The 19,914-nt window shown below is 51.2% G+C and overlaps 1 protein-coding gene across 1 annotated transcript in view; it reads left to right on the top strand.

Moving 5' to 3' along the window:
* The first annotated feature begins 1,780 nt into the window (after positions 1-1,780).
* NALF2 (NALCN channel auxiliary factor 2) overlaps positions 1,781-19,914 on the top strand; it is a 28,540-nt gene continuing 10,406 nt past the window's right edge. The window contains exon 1 of the mRNA XM_067722509.1: positions 1,781-2,867. Coding sequence (XP_067578610.1) covers positions 2,010-2,867 — 858 coding nt within the window. The 5' untranslated portion in view covers positions 1,781-2,009. The remainder of the gene's footprint in view (positions 2,868-19,914) is intronic.

Here is a 19,914-nt window from a genome sequence, read left to right as displayed (position 1 = left end):
CTGTGTGACTTTAGGCAACCTAACCACCCTAAACCTCAGCTTCCTCATATGTAAATGAAGATAACAGCAGTGCCTACGTAATTAGACTGTTGTGAAGATTAAATGAAATAATGAATGTAAAGTGCCTAGAGCAGTATCTAGCACCTAGTAAGTGCTCAACAAAGGCTACTTTATTGTTGGTATTCTTAATACTAACAAAAATTAGAGGTGGGAGTTACTGGGGTGGGAGGGAACGAGAAAAGGAAACAAGCGATCGGATCAGTCTGAGATTTGGTGGAATCCAAACAAGGTTAGTGGTGCAGCAGGACGTTTGTACGTCTGAGTTCCTAGTGCCATGTGACTCTGTGAGGGCCCCAAGCACATGGTTCCATCCTGGCGGCGCAGCTTCCCTAACTCTCGCTCAGCTATTCTCAGCAGCCTGTAGGGGGAGCCAGGAAGCTAGGACAGGGGAGAGGCTGGTGGAAATCTTACTAAGGGCAGAAACGACACCCCATCGCTACTACCCATCTTAGCCCACTGTCTTGCCCCCTCCAGGACTCTCTCTAAGCTCTGTCCTCTGCAGCAGCTAAGCCGGGAGCTGTCCTTCAGCACCAGGGGCCGCCTTGGCCTGGGGCAGGACAGTGAGGGCGACAGCGGAGTTAGGGACACTGGACTGGTCCGATCCGCAGCCGGCTCCAGCGTCGCCTAGTCACGGGGACGGGGGCGGCGACCCAGGGTGGCAGCGAGACGCTACGGAGGTGCCTCCTTCTGCCTCTAACAATCACCCTCAGAAGTCCCCTAGCCCTCAGGGGGAGCGACCGGCTGCTTCGGGGAGGGAGGCGGGCTCCCGGGTCACCGGGGGAGGGGGAGCGCCGGGCCTGGGACTCAGCGTGCGGCCAGTACACGCGGGGAGCGGGCGGATGAACGGAGGCGCTGAAGTGAATGGAGTTGGGGGTGGAGTGGAAACATCCCCAAACAGCACAGGCTGCGGCCGGCTGGGGGGGGTGGGGGGGGAGTCCTGAGGCGCAGGCGCAGTCGGGGCCCCAGTCCCGCTCCCTCCTCCTCTTCGTGGCTCTTTCTCCGCCCCCAGTCCCCCCCAAACACACTCGCACACGGGCTCTCAAGGTGTTCTCTGCACAGCGGAAGATGGCGACAGACTGAGGGGGCATGGCCAGCGGGAGCCAAGGGGCCGTGCCGCTCGGCGGCCGCCACAGCGGTGCGAACGCGAGGCGGAAGCGAGAGGCGCACTAAGTAAAGCCCCGCGTCGGCGTCCGGCGCCTGTGGCGCCGCCGGGAGCCAGGTGGCCCGCCCGAGCCGGAACTCCGGGAGCGGCGGGCGCGGAGCCGGAGCGGAGCTGGCCCGGGACCGGCCCCGGCCAACGGCCAGAGCGCGAGCGAAGCCCGAAGGGCCGAACAGAGGGCCGGCCGGCGGGCCTAGGAGGGCGCGAGCGAGGCTGGGAGCGGCGCAGAGCGGGCGGCCGGCGGGCGGGCGGACGGGCGGGCGGGAGCTGAGCAGCGCGGCGCGGGGCGAGCGGAGCGGAGCGGAGCGCGGCGGCCGGGCCCGCACGGCGGCGCTGAGGGGCGCAGAGCTGCGCCGAGCCGAGACGGCCGGAGCGGAGTGCTAGCCGGGCGGCAGCCGGCGCGGAGTGAAGTGGCGCTGAGCCCGGGGCAGCTGAGCGGCCCGACACTATGAGGAGTGCGGCGCCGCCGCCGCAGCCGCCACCGCCCCAGTGCCCCGCACCGCCCCCCGCCGGGACGCCGGGCAGCGCCTAGCGGGCCGGGCGGCCGCGCCCGGGCGGCGAGCGAGGGAGCGCGGGAGGGGCGCGGGGACGGCGCGAGAGCGCCCCGCCACTCCGGCCTGAGCGGGGCCCCGGGCCGGCCGGCCTGCCTCGCCATGCAGCCCCCGAGGTAGAGCCTGGACGGCGCCGAGGAGCGCGGAGCGGCGCGCAGCCGGCTTGCCCGCCCGCCAGCCCGAGACGGCCGTCCGGCCTCGCGCCCGCCTTTTCCCTCCAGCCCGGACCCCCCTGAAATATGTTCAGGGGCGCTTGGATGTGGCCCGGGAAAGACGCCGCCGCGCTGACTATCTGCTGCTGCTGCTGCTGGGCTCCCAGGCCGAGCGACAAACCTTGCGCCGACTCCGAGCGGGCGCAGCGATGGCGACTGTCCCTGGCGTCCCTGCTCTTCTTCACCGTGCTGCTCGCTGACCATCTGTGGCTGTGCGCGGGGGCCCGGCCCCGGGCCAGGGAGCTGAGCAGCGCCATGCGGCCGCCCTGGGGGGCCGGCCGGGAGCTGCAGCCGGTGCCTCCTCGCGCGGTGCTGCCGCCGCCGCCGCAGCCGCCCGACCAGCCCAGCGCGCCCCCAGGCACCTGCGGCCCGCGATACAGCAACCTGACCAAAGCCGCCCCCGCCGCCGGTCCCGGGCCGGACTGCGGCGGCGTCCCAGAACCCACGGGGCTGGACGCAGCTTGCACCAAATTGCAATCTTTGCAGAGACTTTTCGAACCGACCACCCCAGCGCCCCCTCTACGGCCCCCCGACTCCCCTTCCCGTGCCCCGGCCGAGTTCCCCACCGCCAAAAAAAACTTGCTCAAAGGCCACTTTCGGAACTTCACTCTTTCCTTTTGCGACACCTACACGGTCTGGGACTTGCTGCTGGGCATGGACCGCCCCGACAGCCTGGACTGCAGCCTGGACACCCTGCTGGGGGACCTGCTGGCCCTGGTGGCTAGCCCGGGCTCCGGGGCCTGGGAGGTGTGTAGCAACTGTATCGAGGCGTACCAGCGGCTCGACCGACATGCTCAGGAAAAATATGACGAGTTCGACCTCGTGCTGCATAAATACTTACAGGCAGAAGAGTACTCAATCCGGTCCTGCACGAAAGGCTGTAAGGTAGGGACTGGCGTCCGCGGCCACAACGGCTGCCGCTTCGGCGGCGGGAGCCGTGGCCGTGGGACCGGGAGAAAAAAGGAGGTTTCCCCCTCTACCCACCTCACCTCCCCCCATCACCCCCACCGTTCTCAGTGGGGCACGGGTAGTGCTACCTTGGGACCCTCCCGGGAAGCAGGGCCTCAGGGATTCAAGTCAGGTAACCACCTGGCCAACTTCTATTGATTCTGGCTTTGGGCACCATCTGACTGGGGCTTTCTCGCGCCCCGCCCCCCGCATGAGGAGGGAGGGGTCCGGGGGCTCCCCCGGTTGGCAAAGGGATGGAAAGAGGGCTCTGGCTCCCCCAGCCCCCGTCCTCACCTAGCGGTGCCCCTTTCCTTTCTTTGGCTGGAATGGAAAGTCCTGGGACTGGCTGGTGCAGGGGGAAGGCCAGAGGTGGGGGAAGACTATTTGGCAACCTAACCCTGACCCTTTGGCCCCTGCCAGTGGGTGAGAGGAGGGGCACCTGGTTATGGGGCACAGCACACTGTTGACCTTATATGACCTGAGGTGGCTAGTCAGAGTCTAAGCAGGTGGAGCCCCAGGGTGCCTGTTTTCTCCCAAGGAGGGTACCTGCCAGCTCCTCTCCCCTGACAAGAGAAGGAGCTGGGAGCAGGGCACAGCAGCTTGTGGGAGGACTACTGGAGGCTGGTGCACTACAGAAGTTCCAGTGCTTTCCCAGTGCCCTGGGGTGGCAGTGGAGGGAAAGCTGGCTTACTGGCTGTTGGGGACGGGCATCCAGAGGAGAGGCGGGGCCCCTGCAGAATGGGCCTGCCTAGGGCAGAGCTGAGTGTTGAGAAACTTCTTGACCCTGAGCAGGGTCGTTCTGGACAGTGGGTGTATGGGGGCTGTAAACATTTGGGACGTGGTGCTACTGCTCTGTTTGTGCAGCCTGGCCAGGTGGCCTGCCTCTGAGAGGAAAGAGAACAGCAAGGTCAAAGGGTCAAGTGAAGAGGAAACCAGGTGGGGTGCTGGTCTCACCCATCCTCAAGCTGGGGGCTGAGAGCTGGAGAGGGAGACAGTTGTCTCATAGCCTAGCTTGTCTCCCTCCGAGGCTTTGGGGAGGGACAGAAAGTGCCCCTTTCCATCTGACGTGACCCCTGCGGACTTCTGCTCAGTTCCACGCTCTTGGTGGGCTCCTTAGGGATTTGGGCAGGGGGTTGGGGAGGAAACGGGTAGCTCCTTGCTCCTGACTTCACTTTCTCGTTCTCCTTTTTCCTGTTCTCGTAACCTAGCAGTCTCCCTCCCGCCTCCCTCAGCCTCAGCTGACTCACTGCCTCACTCACACTACCAAATGAGATATTCCACTTCTTAAAGGTGTACAGACAGATAGACATACACACACTGCCAAACAGCACCACCACCACCCCGGGCAAAGTCACACAGAGGTAGAGAGAGGTCGTCAACACCCACAAACGGTGCCACAGAAGCAGACAAGGTGTCATACATATGCACATCTCCCCAGGATGTCAGAGACACACAGGCAGAAGTACTGTCACATGAAAAAGGACACATTTTGTCATATAGAGATAGAGACACACACCCTTGATGTCAGTGCGAGCAGAGGGACACGGGCCACTAGCAGACGGAATAAAGGATGTCTGCCTTTTGTGGCCTTCCCTCCAACCCCGTGGCCCCGACTTTTTCTTTCCCACAATCTCCAGGATGAAAAAGAGACCATGCTACAACTTTCCCGTGGGGTTTTCTCCAGGTCATAGTTGGCTTCAGGCTCTGTCTGATCCGGCACTGAATGATAATCCCTCATGTTGATTATTTTTACCAAGCAGTTTGTTGGAGGAGAAAGACGACTGATATCTTGGATTCAGGAGGCCTGATCATCTCTACCACTTGTTCGTAGTGTGACCTTGGGCACATCACTTCACTTCTCTAAGCTTTTGTTTCCTCATTCGTAAAACAAGGATAATAATCCTGGCTCTGCCCACATCCTGAGTCTTCTGTGAGACTGAAGTGGGAAAAGGTAGCTGATAGTATTTTGTAAGAATAACAGAACACGTGGCAGTGATGTCCTGCTTAGGGTTTGTAGCCTCTTTCACGTGTATTATGAGATCACAACTGCCTGGGGAGGCTGGTAATACCAGCATCATGGGCCCCATTTTACAGATGGGGAAACTGAGGTGCAGGGGGCTCAAGCAGTTTGCCCGAAGGCCAGTCGGCTAAGGAGCAGAAGTGCCAGGACTCCAACCCACATGGCGTCGATGCTAAGCTCACGCTTTGGCCATGGCCTCTCATCAGGTTTGCAATGGCCAGGGCCCTCCCTGCCCTCCTTTGTCTCCTTGCCGCTTTCACACTCTCACTCTCTCCCTCTCAAGTGAACTCCGCCTGCTCTCTTGCTGCCTGCTGTGCTGGGAGAAGGGCAGTGTCAGCTCCACAGCTTTCTTCCTGTCTTTCCCACCCTCTCCAACATGCTCTCCCTTCACTGAGGCCTATACCCACAGGCCTCTGGATTCCAGCTGTATTATAGGCCCTACAGGAAAAGACAGCCCTGCTCTCCTCCTTCCTGCAGCCCCTCTGTCTTCACCCCAGTGCCCCACCTCTATCCCAGGCCTTTTTTGCAGATCCCCAAGCCTGCCCCCCAGTTTCAAGCCCTGCTGTCCAGCCCCTCCCCAAAATGGGATCCCTTGGAGATAATGCCACATCCTCCAAGCTTCTCCAGGGTGGAGAGCACACCGCCCCAGGCTAGGGTGAGGTGGCTTCCTCTGCTGCTGGAAACCAAACCTGGAGCCTTTGCTCCAAGGCCAGGTGACCCCCATCCCCGGGGGCCTGTCCCCAGTATTTCAGTTAGATCTTTCCCGGGCAGCCCCAGAAACCCTGTTCTCTCCCTTTGCAACATCTGCCCCTGTTTCGGGCCACACAGGGCCCCACACATCATACCTGTCCTCAATGCTGCCTGTGACACCTCCCAATTTAGTACCAGCTGTGACATTTCCTTAATGTGTGACTGACTTCCTCTCACACAGCAGGGCGATGATAACTTAGGGAGGCCAGTGCCTGTTCCCACGCTGGCCTCTCCCAACCCCTGGGGCCCCGCTCCACCCCTCCCTTACCTCCCTGTGCACGCATCCCCTCAGCCCTTGCCTCCTGCTCTGCTTAGCCCTTCTGGCCCTGCCTGTGGTTACTGGACCACCCCCTCACTCCCCCAGCCCTCTCCATCTCCCAGCCCTGCCACACCCCACCTGGTTCTGATTGCCTCTTCCTCCACCTCTGCCCCTTCCCTACTCTAAATTGAGGATAGTCTGATGGGGTGTGGGGGGGGCAGTGGTGGAGATGGGAACAAAACCCTGGCCTTTTCTCTCATAGCTCTGATCCAAGAAGGGATAGAAGGCCAGTTCTCAGTTCTCACTAGCCATAGGGCCACAACCATAAAGGTTAGTGCCAAGGAAGGATGCGATAGTTCTGTTATCTTCGGGACTGGCCCACACCCACCTGGTATACTGTGTGTTTGGTTCTGGGTCTCACACTGAGCAGTTTAGGAGGAGGCTAAAACTCAAGTTCTCCTGGACAGAGTTGAAGGAGCTGTTTCACCTGAAGAAGAGGAGACTCAGGAAGGTGTGGTCTCCAACTTCAGACCTCAGAAGAGTTGTCAGGATGCAAAACAAGAGGCATGTCCTGCTTAACCCCAGAGGGACTTCATGGTTAGAAAGTCCTGGGTTCAAGCCCAGCTTTTTTATGTATTACCTGTGTGACCTTGAGCTAGGGACTTCAGCTCTCTCAGCCTCACTTTTCTCATCTGTAAAATGGAGGTAATTCATCAGAACAGCCCTATGAGCTCATTATTAATGAGAAGTCTGCACAGTACCTAGGCCTGGCATATCAGAGTTGTTCAGTTAACAGTTTTTTCCTTCCAAAGAGGGAACAGAGTGCCTTGAGAGGAGGTGAGTTCCTGCTCCCAGGGGAAAGGTCTAGCCTGATTCAGACAGAGCCCTGGGGGAAATGCTGTGGAGATGACTCTGGCTCCAGAGTCTAGAGCGGGTTGGATCAGCTGACCTCTGAGGTCGGTGTCAGCTCAGAGTTCAGGCCGGTGAGCAGAGCCTGCCGCCTCAACAGCAGCATTGGATAGGCAAGGCCAGGGAAGGATGCCTAACACCCACACCCAGGGGAGGGGGCTGCCAGAGCCAGCACCTCGCCTTCTGCCCTTACCCGTTGGGGACCTCTTCCTCCACTCCGGCTGGCAGCTGTTTCTGCCTCACTGCCTTCCTCTCTCCTCCCACCTGCCACAGTTTTCCTGCCAAGCAGGATTCCCAGGCTAACGCTGGTGCTGAGAGCAGGAAGCTTGGGGCACTGGGCAAAGGGCAGGAGCCCCAAGTTGGCAAGTGGTCCCTGTTGTCACCCAAGCTTTCAGGCACGGAGCAGTGCCCCACAGTCAGCCTCCCTGACCCAGGGTTCGTGAGGGCAGAGAGAGTACCCTTGTCCCCATTTGGGGGTGGAGGAAGGGGGAGGCAGTCAAGAAGCAGCCTCCCAGGACCATGGCAAAGGCTCCCCTGAGGAGGGGCGTCCAGATCCACCGAAGCTCACTGGCCATGAACGTGAGCACCGGGCTTCTGGGAAGGGCCGGGGACGGAAAAGGCAATGTTTGTAGCTCAGACAGGGTATAGGGGCTTAAACGTGAGAGTGGGAAAGTGGCCCCATGCTGCCCACAGCTCTCCGGATCCCCTCACCCCTACCCTGACCCACCCCACTACCAATCCCCATATTCCTCCCAATTTTGGCCCACAGCCAACACCCCCACATACCAATGACCCCACAACCTTCCCAACCTTCTGCTAGACCCTTACCAAACCGCACCCACACCTCACTCCTCCAACGCCCACTTCTCCCCACAGTTACCCCCACCTGCTCCCACCCCTCCCCTTCCCCCCACGCCCCTCCCTGCTCCCTTCTAACTGCCAGCCCTCTCCCATCTCCCATCCAGCTCCACTCCCCTCATCTCTCACCTCTACCTCATACTCCACCAACCTTTACCCCGCGTCCTGACCATCTTCTGGCCTCATCCCTAACCCCTGTCCCGGCACTGCACCTCTTGCCCTTGTCTCCTGCATGCCCCCTCACCCCTCGCATCCCTCGCACCCCTCTCACACTTCGCCTCTCTGATCCCCATCCCTCCTCCTGCCCCCCTTTCATCTTCTGGTCCCCTCTTCTCCTGTCCCCTTTATCCCTCTCTGCTCTTTTTCTCCTTCCTGCCTTCTGTCCTCCCCAGTCAGTGTGGACGTGTGTGTGTGTGTGAATGCACACATGCTTAGACACATAGACACACACACAAGGCACAATCTTCTTCATGGCGACTTCCCATCCTTCCCACAGGCTGGTGCCTGACTACTATAGTCACCATAGCAACGGGAACCTCCATGAAGGATAAACTGGTATCTCCTGAAGGTGGGGGCGGAGGGGAGTTAAGTGGAGGAAGGGAGCCCAGCAGCCTTCCACCCACTCTCATGGTCTGACTGGAAGAGTCTGCTGAACACAGTGGAGGTAAGGGTGAGGAAAGGGAAGACAGTGGGTGCAGCTGAGGTTAAAGGAGAGTCAGGGATCTCCGAACACATTACAAGCATGAGAGGGTGCCTCTAAGCCATGTGGGTGCATGTTGGTCTCCTCCCCAGGCATCGGTGTCTCAGGGAAAGGGCACACCCACTCTTCGGTGTGTGGGTGCATATGTAGGACGACACCTTAGGCTCGAGGGTGGGAGTTTGCCCTAGAAAAACTTCTCCCTCGGGGCAGTTCTTTTATGGGCAATTCTTTTATGTTCCCACCCTGTGAGGCTGTTTATCTGCCCTGTGCCCTTGCAGACTGGGCATCAGACCTGCCCCCACCCCTACTCCCCCATCCCCAGCTCACGTCTCAGCCACATGTGGATTCCAGCTGCAGGTGTTTGCTGGAAAACCAGGGGCAGCTTCTGAGGGGGGTTTAGACAAACGTGGGCCTCCAGGAGCACCATTCTCCAATGCTGAGCCGGGAGGCCTCTGGGGAATAGGTATGTTGTGTTCCTGTGGTTACAGGCGCACAGACCAGGGTGTGTGCAGGGATGCTGGACCAGACTTTTCTCCCTGGGTATATGAGGGTGTTCAGAAAAGCCTGAATTTTTGATACCTCGAGCCAGGCAGCCATGCTTAGAGAGGAGAGCAAGGGCACCAGGTGAGTTGCAGCTGGTCCTGGTGAAGGAAGGGGTTACCATGGAGTGACAGGAGCTGCCAGGACCAAAGCTCCTGTTTGAATGGATTCTGGAAAAAGGAGCTGGAACCTGAGCCACAAGTCTCTGGGCCAGAAGGTGAAGGCAGGCTGGTGCCAAAGAACAAAGGGAAAGGGGAAAAGAAAACTGCCAGCCTCCAAGTGCCTGGGAGATGCCAGGGGCTTTATGTGTGTCCATGAACTCATTTAATCCTGATAGTCATCCTAGCAGGCAGGTACTCTCATTATTCCCTTTTTACAAATGTGACAACTGAGGTTCAGTGAAGGAACGTGGCCGACCCATCCAGGACACATAGCTAAAAGGTGGGAGGACTGCCACACAAACCCAGGTCTGTCTGTTCTTTCCCCAGTGCACACATGTATGAAGAAAATCTTAATAAACTCCCCCAGCTGTCAGGGGCAATGCCCAGCTGGCTCTTGAGAGGCTGGAGTGAGAAGCTGATGAACTGCAAGGGAAATCCAGCAGCACCTACTGGCAACTTGTAGGGACCCCCTGGAGTAGCTCAGATCCAAAGTGGGGACCCACCAACATCCTCCTTGTTCAATACCCCAGTCTCTTGTCCTTGAGCCCCAATGATAATCACCAGTATCCTCTTGAGATTGTGACAGAGGATGGGCGTGAGGAAAGGAGGTGTTTGCTCCCTCCTTTTTCTACAGGCTCTACCACGGAGATGGGAGGAGCTGGGCTCCTCTTGCCTGGAAGGAGGATATCTGTTAGATTCTCAGCCCCAATCTGCCGGAAGGATCAACCGGGGCAGGAGAGGAGTAGGTCTCCTAGACAGACCTAGTGCAGGCCTGAGCCCTGCCCAGCAGCTGCTGGGAGAGCTGGGAGGGGAAACCATCAGACCTTATCACCCCAGAGCCTGTGAAGGCCTGGCTTGGCCTTTGGACACCCAGTTCCCATGCCAGGCTTTTGGTGAGCCCTGGCCTGGGATGGCAAGGCTTCTCTTGGAGGTAGAAGGAAGTGCCAACTCACCAAGCTCTGCCTGGAGAAGGACGAGTGGTGGTGGTGAGTGTTACCATTGTTTCCTGTCTTTGTATTTGGTTTTCAGCAGATAGCATGGCTACCTGGCTGATGTGTGAAAGGTGAGCATATCTGCTCAGTGTCGAACTCAACTAAAACTTCCAACCAGGTTAATCTTTCAGAGCTATTAGAGACTCAGAATCTTTTAAAAATACCTTTTTTTCCAATTGCCAAAAAGGTGGTCTCTGAGAAATTTTGGAAAATAGAAATATAACAGGAAAAAGGTCCCAGAGATGCTCTTAATGTTATAGTGTATTTCCTCCTAATATGTCTTTTTGTAGCATAGTTTTTTATTGTGGTAAAATATACATAACATCAAATTTACCGTTCTAACCATTTTTAGGTGTACAATTCAGTGGCATTAAGTATATTTGCAATGTTGTACAACCATCTCCACTATTCATCCCTAAAATGTTTTTATTCTCCTAAACAGAAACTCTTTACCCATTAAACAATAACTCTCCATTCCTCCCTCCCCCCAGCCCCTGGTAACCTCTATTCTATTTCCCATCTCTATGAATTTGACTATTCTGAGTAATTCATATAAGTGGAATCATACACTTTTTGTCCTTTCATGTCTGGCTTATTTCATTAAACATAATGTTTTCAAGGTTCATCCATGTTGTGGCATGTATCAGTACTTCATTCTTTTTTATGGTTGAATAATATTCCATTGTCTGGATGTACCACATTTTTTAAAGTCATTCATCTCTATGGACACTTGGGTTGGTTCCACCTTTGAACAATTATGAATAAAGCTGCTATGAACGTTCATAGACAGGTTTTTGTGTGGACCTATATTTTCATTTCCTTCCACATTTTGGCCATTGTGAATAATGTTGTTATGAACATTGGTATACAAGTATCTGTTTGAATCCCTGCTTTCAATTCTTTTGGTTAGAGACCCGGATATGGACTTGCTGGATCACGTGGTAATTCTATATTTAACTTTCTGAGGAACCTCCATAGTGTTCTCTACAGCGCTGCACCATTTTATATTCTTATGAGCAATGAATGCACAGGGTTCCAATTTCTCCACATTCTCATCAACATTTATACTTTTCCTTTTTTTTTTTTGATAATAGCCGCCCTAATAGATGTGACTATATATTTTTACATAGTTGAAATCATCCAGGTTTTTTACCCTGCTCTTTTTAACTTATTGCTAAAGTTATACTGAATATCTTTCCATGTAATTAGATATTCACAAACCTCTTTTATTTGTCTGTGCCGCATGGCTTGCAGAATTAGTTCCCCTAGCAGGGATTGAACCTGGGCCCTTGGTAGTGAAAGCATGGAGTTCTAACCACTGGACAGCCAGGGAATTCCCACAAAAATCATTCCTGATGAGCATGCAATATCCCATCCCATGAATTTAGTGCAATTTAGTTACCTAGTACCCTATTGTTGGATATTTACTTTAAACTTTTACTATTGTAAATAAAGCTGTGATGGATATCTTTGTCCATAAATCTTTGTTAGATCTGTGATTCCTTTTTTTTAATAAATAGTATCTCAATCATTTTTTTCTTATTTCTCTGCTTTGCTGAGTTTCTTAAATCACAAAATAATGCACCTTCATTGTACCAAATCTAACAATACAGAGGTTTATAAAGAAACCTCTGTATTCCACTTAGTAATCTTCATGTTCCCTCCCCCCACAGTCCCACTGCCCTGAGGTCACTGATGTTAACGATTTGGTGTGTATCCTTCCATCCCTCTCTGAGCTTACATCAACATTTGCACACAAAATGACTTTTTCTTTCCCTTGTTTTGCATACAAATGGAAGCATATACATTAACTCTTCAGGACGAACATTTGGAACTAGTCTTACAGAATCAAAGAGTATTAACCTTTCTAAGGCTTTTGACATACAAATTTCTTTCTTACCAAATTTCTTTCCAGAAGGCTGCTTCTAGTTTATACCCTCACCAAAAATGTGAGACTAATTTACCACCCTTGTCTAATATTGATTATCATATTTTTTAAAATTTACTAATTTGTAGCTGAAAAGTGTTATAGCATTGGCTTGTAATTTGCATTCCTTAGGTCAGATTTTGCTTTTCTTGTTTATGGGTCATTTGTTATTGCCTGTTTTATGAATTGTCTGTCCATGTTTTGTGTTTTTATTATTGATTTGTATGTATTAATGATTTTTTCTGATTACATCTGTGGCAGTTGTGTTTTTTTTCCATTTATTATTTGCATCTTACAGCTTGAAAGGAGGGCATGGGAAGGAAAGGAATTATCCCAGGCACTTTTTATATACTTTATCTCACTTAATTCTTACATCTGTCCTGTGAAGTGTATGTATATTTATCCCCATTTTACTTAGGAGAAAACAGGCTCAGAGAGGTTAAGTAACTGGCTCAAGGTCATCCAGCTAATAAGAGTTGGAGCTAGGATTTGAATCCAGGTCAAATCCAGGGTACCCAATCTGTACCAGTGTAATTTTACTATAGGTAAAGCTTTGTGCTAGTTGCTTTACAGACATCATTTACAGAAAGGTTATGGATATGTGCTTTTATTATCTCCATTTTGCAGATAAGGAAAGTATAGATCAGGGAATTTAGTAACTTGTTTGAGTTTTCATAACTGGTGACAGCAAACCTGGGATTTGACCACAGGAATGTTTGAGGTTAAAGATGTTTGAGCCTGTCTTCTCCCCATGCATGCTGCCTCCCTAGGGACCATCTTCTTGGATCCAAATTGAGACTCAGAGAGGGAGAGTACTTTGCTTACAGTCACATAGCAAATTAGTGACTGAGTCCCTACCTCCTTACAGATGACTTGTCCAAGTTCATACAGCCAGTTAGTGGCAGAGCCAGAATCTGAACCCAGCTCTGGCTAACTCTCCACCTGACTGGAGCAAAGGCTTTTTGATGAAGAACATTTATGGAGCAAGCTGGGGAGAAGGAGCAATTAGGTAGAGTGTTGTGGCTGCCCTGAAACCTTTCTGAAGGAATGGACTCTAGTATTGGAGTCTTCCAGGGCAAGGCAGTTCCAGGAGCCCCTACGTGACAAGACCTGGAACACGAGAACTCATGTCCAAAGGCAAGAAGACCTTTGTACAAGGAGAGAGCTGCCTTCCCATCACAGGTTGCCAAAGATCAGAGCAGGAACAGTTGCCTCTTTTCAACACTCCCAGGGTGTGTGTGTGTTTGTGCTCCCATGCATGCACACATGCATGCATTTAGAGGAAAGAGGAAAGGGAGTGCTTTGATGGGGGAATGGAAGTGGTCATTTGTAGCCCCTAGTACCCAAGTATTCTTCCCCTGACACTCCCTTACAAAGAAAACTTTACTCATATTGGGAGTGAGCTGAATACACTGATTTTAGAAAATCACTCTCCCATCCAGTCCTAGAAGTCTCTCCCCAACTTGACTTGAAATTCCATCAAAAAGATTCGTTTAAGTAACAAGCTAATTACTTCAATGGTGATAGTGAAATGGAGGGACCATCCTAGGGGCAATATGGTGTATAAGCTTGGGAACTGAAGCCCAGGTAAACTTGACTTCACATTCCAGCTTGAAATCTGTCTTCTCCATAAAACAGTTGTTGAGACCTTTCATCTCTCTTGGAACCTCATTTTCTTTGAATTCAAAACTAAGAAATAGGGTCATTATTAGGCTTCAATGACATATAACATGCTAATCTCTTAAGAGCACAGTGCCTGTGAGATGGAAAGTGCTCGGGAAATGGTAGCCACCATATATTATTATTGGCTGTGTGGCCTTGGACGAGCTTTTTTTTTTAATTAAATTTATTTTTGGCTAAATTGGGTTTTCGTTGCTGCACGTGGGCTTTCTCCAGTTGTGGCGAGTGGGGGCTACTCTTTGTTGCGGTGCACGGGCTTCTCATTGCAGGGGCTTCTCTTGTTGCGGAGCACAGGCTCTAGGCACATGGGTTTCAGTAGTTGCAGCATGCAGCCTCAGTAGTTGCAGCATGCGTGCCCTAAAGTGCACAGGCTTCAGTTGTTGTGGTGCGTGGGCTCAGTAGTTGTAGCGCGCAGGCTCAGTAGTTGTGGCGCACGGACTTAGTTGCTACACGGCATGTGGGATCTTCCCGGACCAGGGCTCGAACCCATGTCCCCTGCATTGGCAGACGAATTCTTAACCACTGTGCCACCAGGAAAGTCCTGGACAAGCTATTTTAACTCTGGTCCTTCCTGTCCTCACCTGTAAATGTTTCTCCATCTCAGGGGGTGGTTGTGAGGATTCAATGAGTTAATAAAGGTCAGCTGCTTAGAACAGAGCCTGGCGTATGTTAAGCACCTAAAAAATGGTAGCTATAATTATTGTCACCTTAATTAGATGTGTTTAATCTAAATGACTGCTTAATACTCAATTGAGATTGACAACACTTTCCCTTAGGAGAAGGGAAAGGTAATTTGGGAGCAGCAGGTGAAGTGTCTAGTGTGGAGGTGGAAGGTTAGGAGCCAGAAGGCAACTGGAGAGATTCTAGTGAATGAGGGCACAGAGATATGCTCAGGTAGGGGAGGGAAGAGCCAGAGATGGAAGGACTCCAAAGCCTTGATTTACCTCACCCCCAGAGACCAAGCACAACTAACAGGTCCTTTTATTAGGTCTCTCCCCAGCCTCTCATCTGTTTAGCAAGGTACTGTGTTTGGGGACAGAAGTAAGGTAGGGGCAAGGAGCTGGTTTCACAATGATCCCTGCAGGGAGCTGGAGATTTCTACCTGGGCCTGGGCCCAGACTAACAGTGTGTGCCCCCTGGGAGGGGGCAGCGGGATTTTATGCCAAACACATTTGTGTGCAACTCAAATGAAGCCATGGTTGTCATGTCACACTGGCACCATTTCTATGGTGGGTGGCCTGCACAGCTGTTGGGCACAGAGGCCCTCAAAGTTCCCCTCCTCTCATATGAGTTCTCTTTGGCTATGGGGCCACTCATTAATTCCGCTGGCCTGTTAAGCTGACCTGACCTAAGCCCATGCCCCAGACAGTGGTGATGAAGTAGAAGATCCATGACTGGGCAATAGGGCCTGGGGTTTTTTGGCTGAGTCTGGCAAGCTTGGTCAGGTCAAGTCTTAGGGATTTTGTTTTGTTGTTTTTGAGGTTCATGGCTGCATATCAGTTTATATATTTATTTTATTTTCATTTTATCAAAGTAATATATGTTCATAATTTTAAAAGACATATAAGCTACATATATATAGTCACCCTTCAGAGTTAAACACTTGAAGCTCTGTTAGCTTTTTCTTCTGATATTTATTGTCACATTTTTAATGGTGTGCCAATACTGCTATTTCTTGACTTTTCTGTTTGAAATATCTTTGTGCACACAAAGATACACACATATACATATATATACATGTATACACATATGTATATCTATTCCATATATAGATATATATTCTTGTAGCATCTGTCTTTTAAATGATATGTAATGTAATATCTTTTAAATGATAAATATAGAGCTCATTGCTTATAATTAAAACAGAAGCCCTCTGCTCCAACCCTAAGCTTCACTCTTCATAGTCAAATACTTCTAAACCTCTTAGCTGTTTCTTCTAATATTTACCTCCACATCCCTAAATGATATACCAATACTGTCATTTCTTTATTTTTTTTTCTGATTTAAATATGTACTGCCTTTTTATTTTTTTAGAGTGGAATTTAGCTCTCTTACTACCAGCAGCACCGTATGTGCACTCCCCTCATATATCCAATATTGTCATATCACAATTTCTGGTGTTAACAGTATTCCATATTTACATTATAAGGATTACAAATATTGTTCACAGCTGAGTCATGTAGAATACTGTGATTACATTTTCTTCCTTGGCCAACTTGTTTTCCTGGAGTTAATAATTGCCTCTCTTTTTTCTATTTGCTTAGTTTTCTATGATTTTTTTCTTTTTTGTTTTTTTGCTAATGCATCCCCAATTTCTCCATCAAAGCTGTAAGATTCATGCAACACATTACATAAGCCATTACTTTCACCCTTTTCTTGGAGATCTCCACCTTACTCCAGTCTGGGCTAGTTGCTGGAGGCTTGGTTTACAAGTGCTTGGATTTCAAGTACTTAGCAGGCATCTCTTCTGTATACCTAATTCCATGTGGAGTCCTAAGGGAAATACACAGATAAGACACAGTCCCTGTCCTCAGGGAGCCTACCGTCTCAAGGATGTTTAATTCATTCAGATGTCTTGCCAGAAGGCTTGAGCTCCTTCCAGGGACTTTGATCTAGGCTGTGTCTTTGATCCCACACTCCAGGCAGAAATTCCCCTCTCCATCTCCACTGAATTACCAAAAGAATACAATACAGTCTCCCAGAGAGCAAATGTGGTCTTAGGCTGCAGTAACAGAAACAGAGCTTCTAGGATAGGAGGGCTGATACTTCTACTTGACTCTGTGTTAATAAACTCTGTCTGGGGATTGCATTCAGTTGCAAGGGACATAGAAAAATAGGAACTTGTCTGAATAGGAACAACCAGGGTAGAACAGAGAACTGGAAACCACATCCCAAAAAATAGTTGAAAAACTAGTTTGGCTTCTTGGAAGAGTAGTCTACACATAGCTCTCTCAATTTTTCTTCCCTCACATTCCCTTTTAAATTGGCTTCAATTTGGTTTCTGCCCCCACTGCTCCACTGAAACTGATCTCACCATGATGAGACTGCCAGCATGTCCGCATCTGCTGACCACTCTTATTCTTTGAAACTCTCCTCCCCTAATTTATAGAATGCCACTCTCTTCTGTTTCTTCTCCAAGCTCTTAAACCACTCCCCCATCTTCATCAGATTCCCTTCTTCTACCTGCCCCTTAAATGTTAGTGTTTTCCAGGGATCCATTGTTGGTCCTTTTCTCTGTGCGTTAATTTTCCCTAGGCAATATCCTTGGCTTCCACTATTACTTTATCAGTCAGAGTGAGCCAGGTTACGCTGTAGTAGCAAACAATTCCCAAATATCAGAGGCTTAACACGACAAACAGTTATTTCTTGCTCATAATACATGTCCAAAATAGGTCAGCAGGGAGCATCTGTTCATGATAGTCACCAAGAGACCCAGGCTAGCAAAAGGTCCATTTCAACACCACTTCCACAGTCAGCAGCGGAGGCAAATCGTACTCCAGCTCTTAAAGCTTCTCCCCAGAAGGGATCCATGTCACTTCAACTCACATTTCATTGGCCAAAGTAAGTCTTATGGCCATACCTAATGTCAAAGGGTGTGGGAAAGTATAGTCCTACTATGTTCCTGATGATTAACTCCTTAACCCTTGATGACTCCCAAACCTTTATTTCTAGCCCAGACCCTCCTTCTGAGCTCAGACCATTGTGTCCAGCTGCCTCCTTGACATTTCTACCTAGCCTAGTATATACTGACCTATATTTCAAAGTCAGCATGACCAAAAACTGAATTCATCTTCTTCACCCCCAAATCTACTCCTCCTCCTGGTTTCCCTTCTTTAATGAATGAAACTACTATTCATCCTGCCACCCAAGCCAGAAACCTGGTATCCCCATCACCTCTCATTCAGATTGTTGCAATAGGCTCCTAACTGGCCTCCCTACCTCCAGCCTTGATGCCTGTGCTCCATCATCCACACTTTCAGAACATAAATCTGAAAAGTTAGTCAGTGATAAGACTAACTTATCACTGACTTAAAAGTGATAAGCAATCTTTTAAAAAGCAGTTATTTAAAATCCACTAAAGGCTGTCCATTGCCTATAGGATGAAGCCTGGCTCCTCCTCAGCATGCAGAACATATCATAATATGGGCATGGCCTTCCTCCGTAGCCTCATCTCCCATCATGGCCCCCTTTGTACCCTCTAACTATGCTAAACTACCGACAGTGCCTGAAGCCGGCACTGTTTCACACCTCCAGGCCTTTATACCTACTTATTCCTTTGCTTTAAGTGCACTTATTCCTGCCCTATTCCACCCAGTGAACTTCTACCCATTTTTTCCAAGCCCCAACTCTAGCCTCTCCCACATGGAGGTATTTTCCTGTGCTTCAGCCCTCAAAACACCATTGATCCTTCCTCCCTTTATGCTATCATTGCACCAAGTACATACTGTTTATCACAGTGACTTCTAATGATTGATGCACAAGGTTGTCTCTCCTGCTCCTTAAAGATAGCAATCTTGTCTTCCCTATCTCTGTCATATGTAGTTCCCCAGCACAGTGCCAGGCACTTGAACATGTTCAGAAATTGATCATTGCAGGAAAAAATGAATGGGAAGACCTGACCTGATTCAGGGAAGTTTACAAATACCTACTGCAGGGCTGGCATGGGGACAGGAAGTTTATGGTCCCAGAAGAGCTAGGAGGAGCCACGAGCAATGCCACAGAGAGGCATTATCTCAGCTCAGAAGGAGAAAGAACTTCTTTAACTGCGAGACTTGTCTGAAGATACGGGCTGCCCTAGGAGAGAGCGTGCGCCCTGTGACAAGAGGTGTGCAGTCAGTAGCTGGATAGCTTGTGGCAGTGACGTTGGAGTGGAAATTCCAACAGCAGATAGGGAGGTGGAGTTGTGATTCTCACAGTCCTTCCTATTCTCGAGTGGTCATGAACCTGCCTCCTCTGCTCACCTGATTGATATGGGTCATCTAGGCTCCTTCAGAGAACTGCTCCTGCACTAGGGACACCACTTCTCCACTAACCAGGCTGCCCCTGGCCTTGGAGCAGGTGGCCTAAGAGGCTTGGAGGTGACTGGACCCTCTGGAACTGCAGTAGCTCTGGGTTCTTATCCACCTTTCAAGCCATCTCCCCCGCCTTTCCTCCAGGCCAGGCTAGGCCAGGCCACTCTGACTCATGACTGCTCATTCTCAGCAGCAGGAAAGCTGTTGCTTATTTTTACAGCCACTTAAAGTAAAGCCATGTCATCCACCTGCATTTGCCCTGTAATGCCTCTCATCTCAGTCTGACTCTGCCAATCCCAAGGAACTACTCCCAGAGATATGTCCAAGATCTCCCTCCCCTGGGTTGGAGAGATTGACCTTGACCTTACCCTGTTCTGACCCAACCTTCTGAAAGCCCAGAATCAGGAATAGGAGCGTGCGGCTCTTTTCAGACCTGCCCAAGGAGGTCCTTCACACAATGCTCTGTGTATTGATGGATGCAGCACAAAGAGACATGGGATTAGTCACCAGAGTACCTCCCTTCTAATCCTGGCTTTATAGTTGATTTCTCGCATGTTTCTGACTTGGCTGAACCAAATCCCTTTTCTGAGCCTCAGTTTCCACCTAGGTGAATTCCAGGGGCAGGGTGGTTATGTATGTGCTGTGGACAGTGGGTTTCATTCCCAAGCCCAGCCCAGATTGCCACTCTGCCTCCACGGTCTCTGCAGCTGCAGCTCCTGGCCAAGTGTCCCAGGAGTGCATTAGGAAAGCAAAGAGCCATGAAGAGGTCTGTAGGGAGGATTTGGATGGGGAAATAGGCCCTAGGGAGGGAAGCAAGCTGGAATCCAAGAAGGAAACTGCCGACTTCCTGGTTGGCAGGAACTGAAGCTCTCCTCTCTGGAGGGTTTTCCCGCCCCCTAACCGAGGAGCCCAGGATGGCCTCCTCTTCCTAAACCCTCTGGCCCTGAGTCTTGGCTGTGGGCTGTGTTTGTAGGTACACACTTGTATGCATTCCCGTAGCACCCTGGGGGCCAGGAGAAGTCACATGCTTCTTCCCAGAGGAGCATAGGGATGAGAATGCCCGCCAGGGCTGCAAGTCAGGGAGCAGGAAGGTAAGGCTCTCCAGGTCCTCCCACTCCTCCCTAAACTAGCAGCTGCAGAGCCCAGGATGGGTGGGGATCCCCCTCGTCTTACCTG

Source organism: Pseudorca crassidens, chromosome X (genome assembly GCF_039906515.1).
Source record: "Pseudorca crassidens isolate mPseCra1 chromosome X, mPseCra1.hap1, whole genome shotgun sequence".
NCBI classification, from domain to species: Eukaryota; Metazoa; Chordata; class Mammalia; order Artiodactyla; family Delphinidae; genus Pseudorca; species Pseudorca crassidens.
Note: the sequence above shows the minus strand (reverse complement) of the source record. Positions and strands in the feature narration are given on the sequence as shown.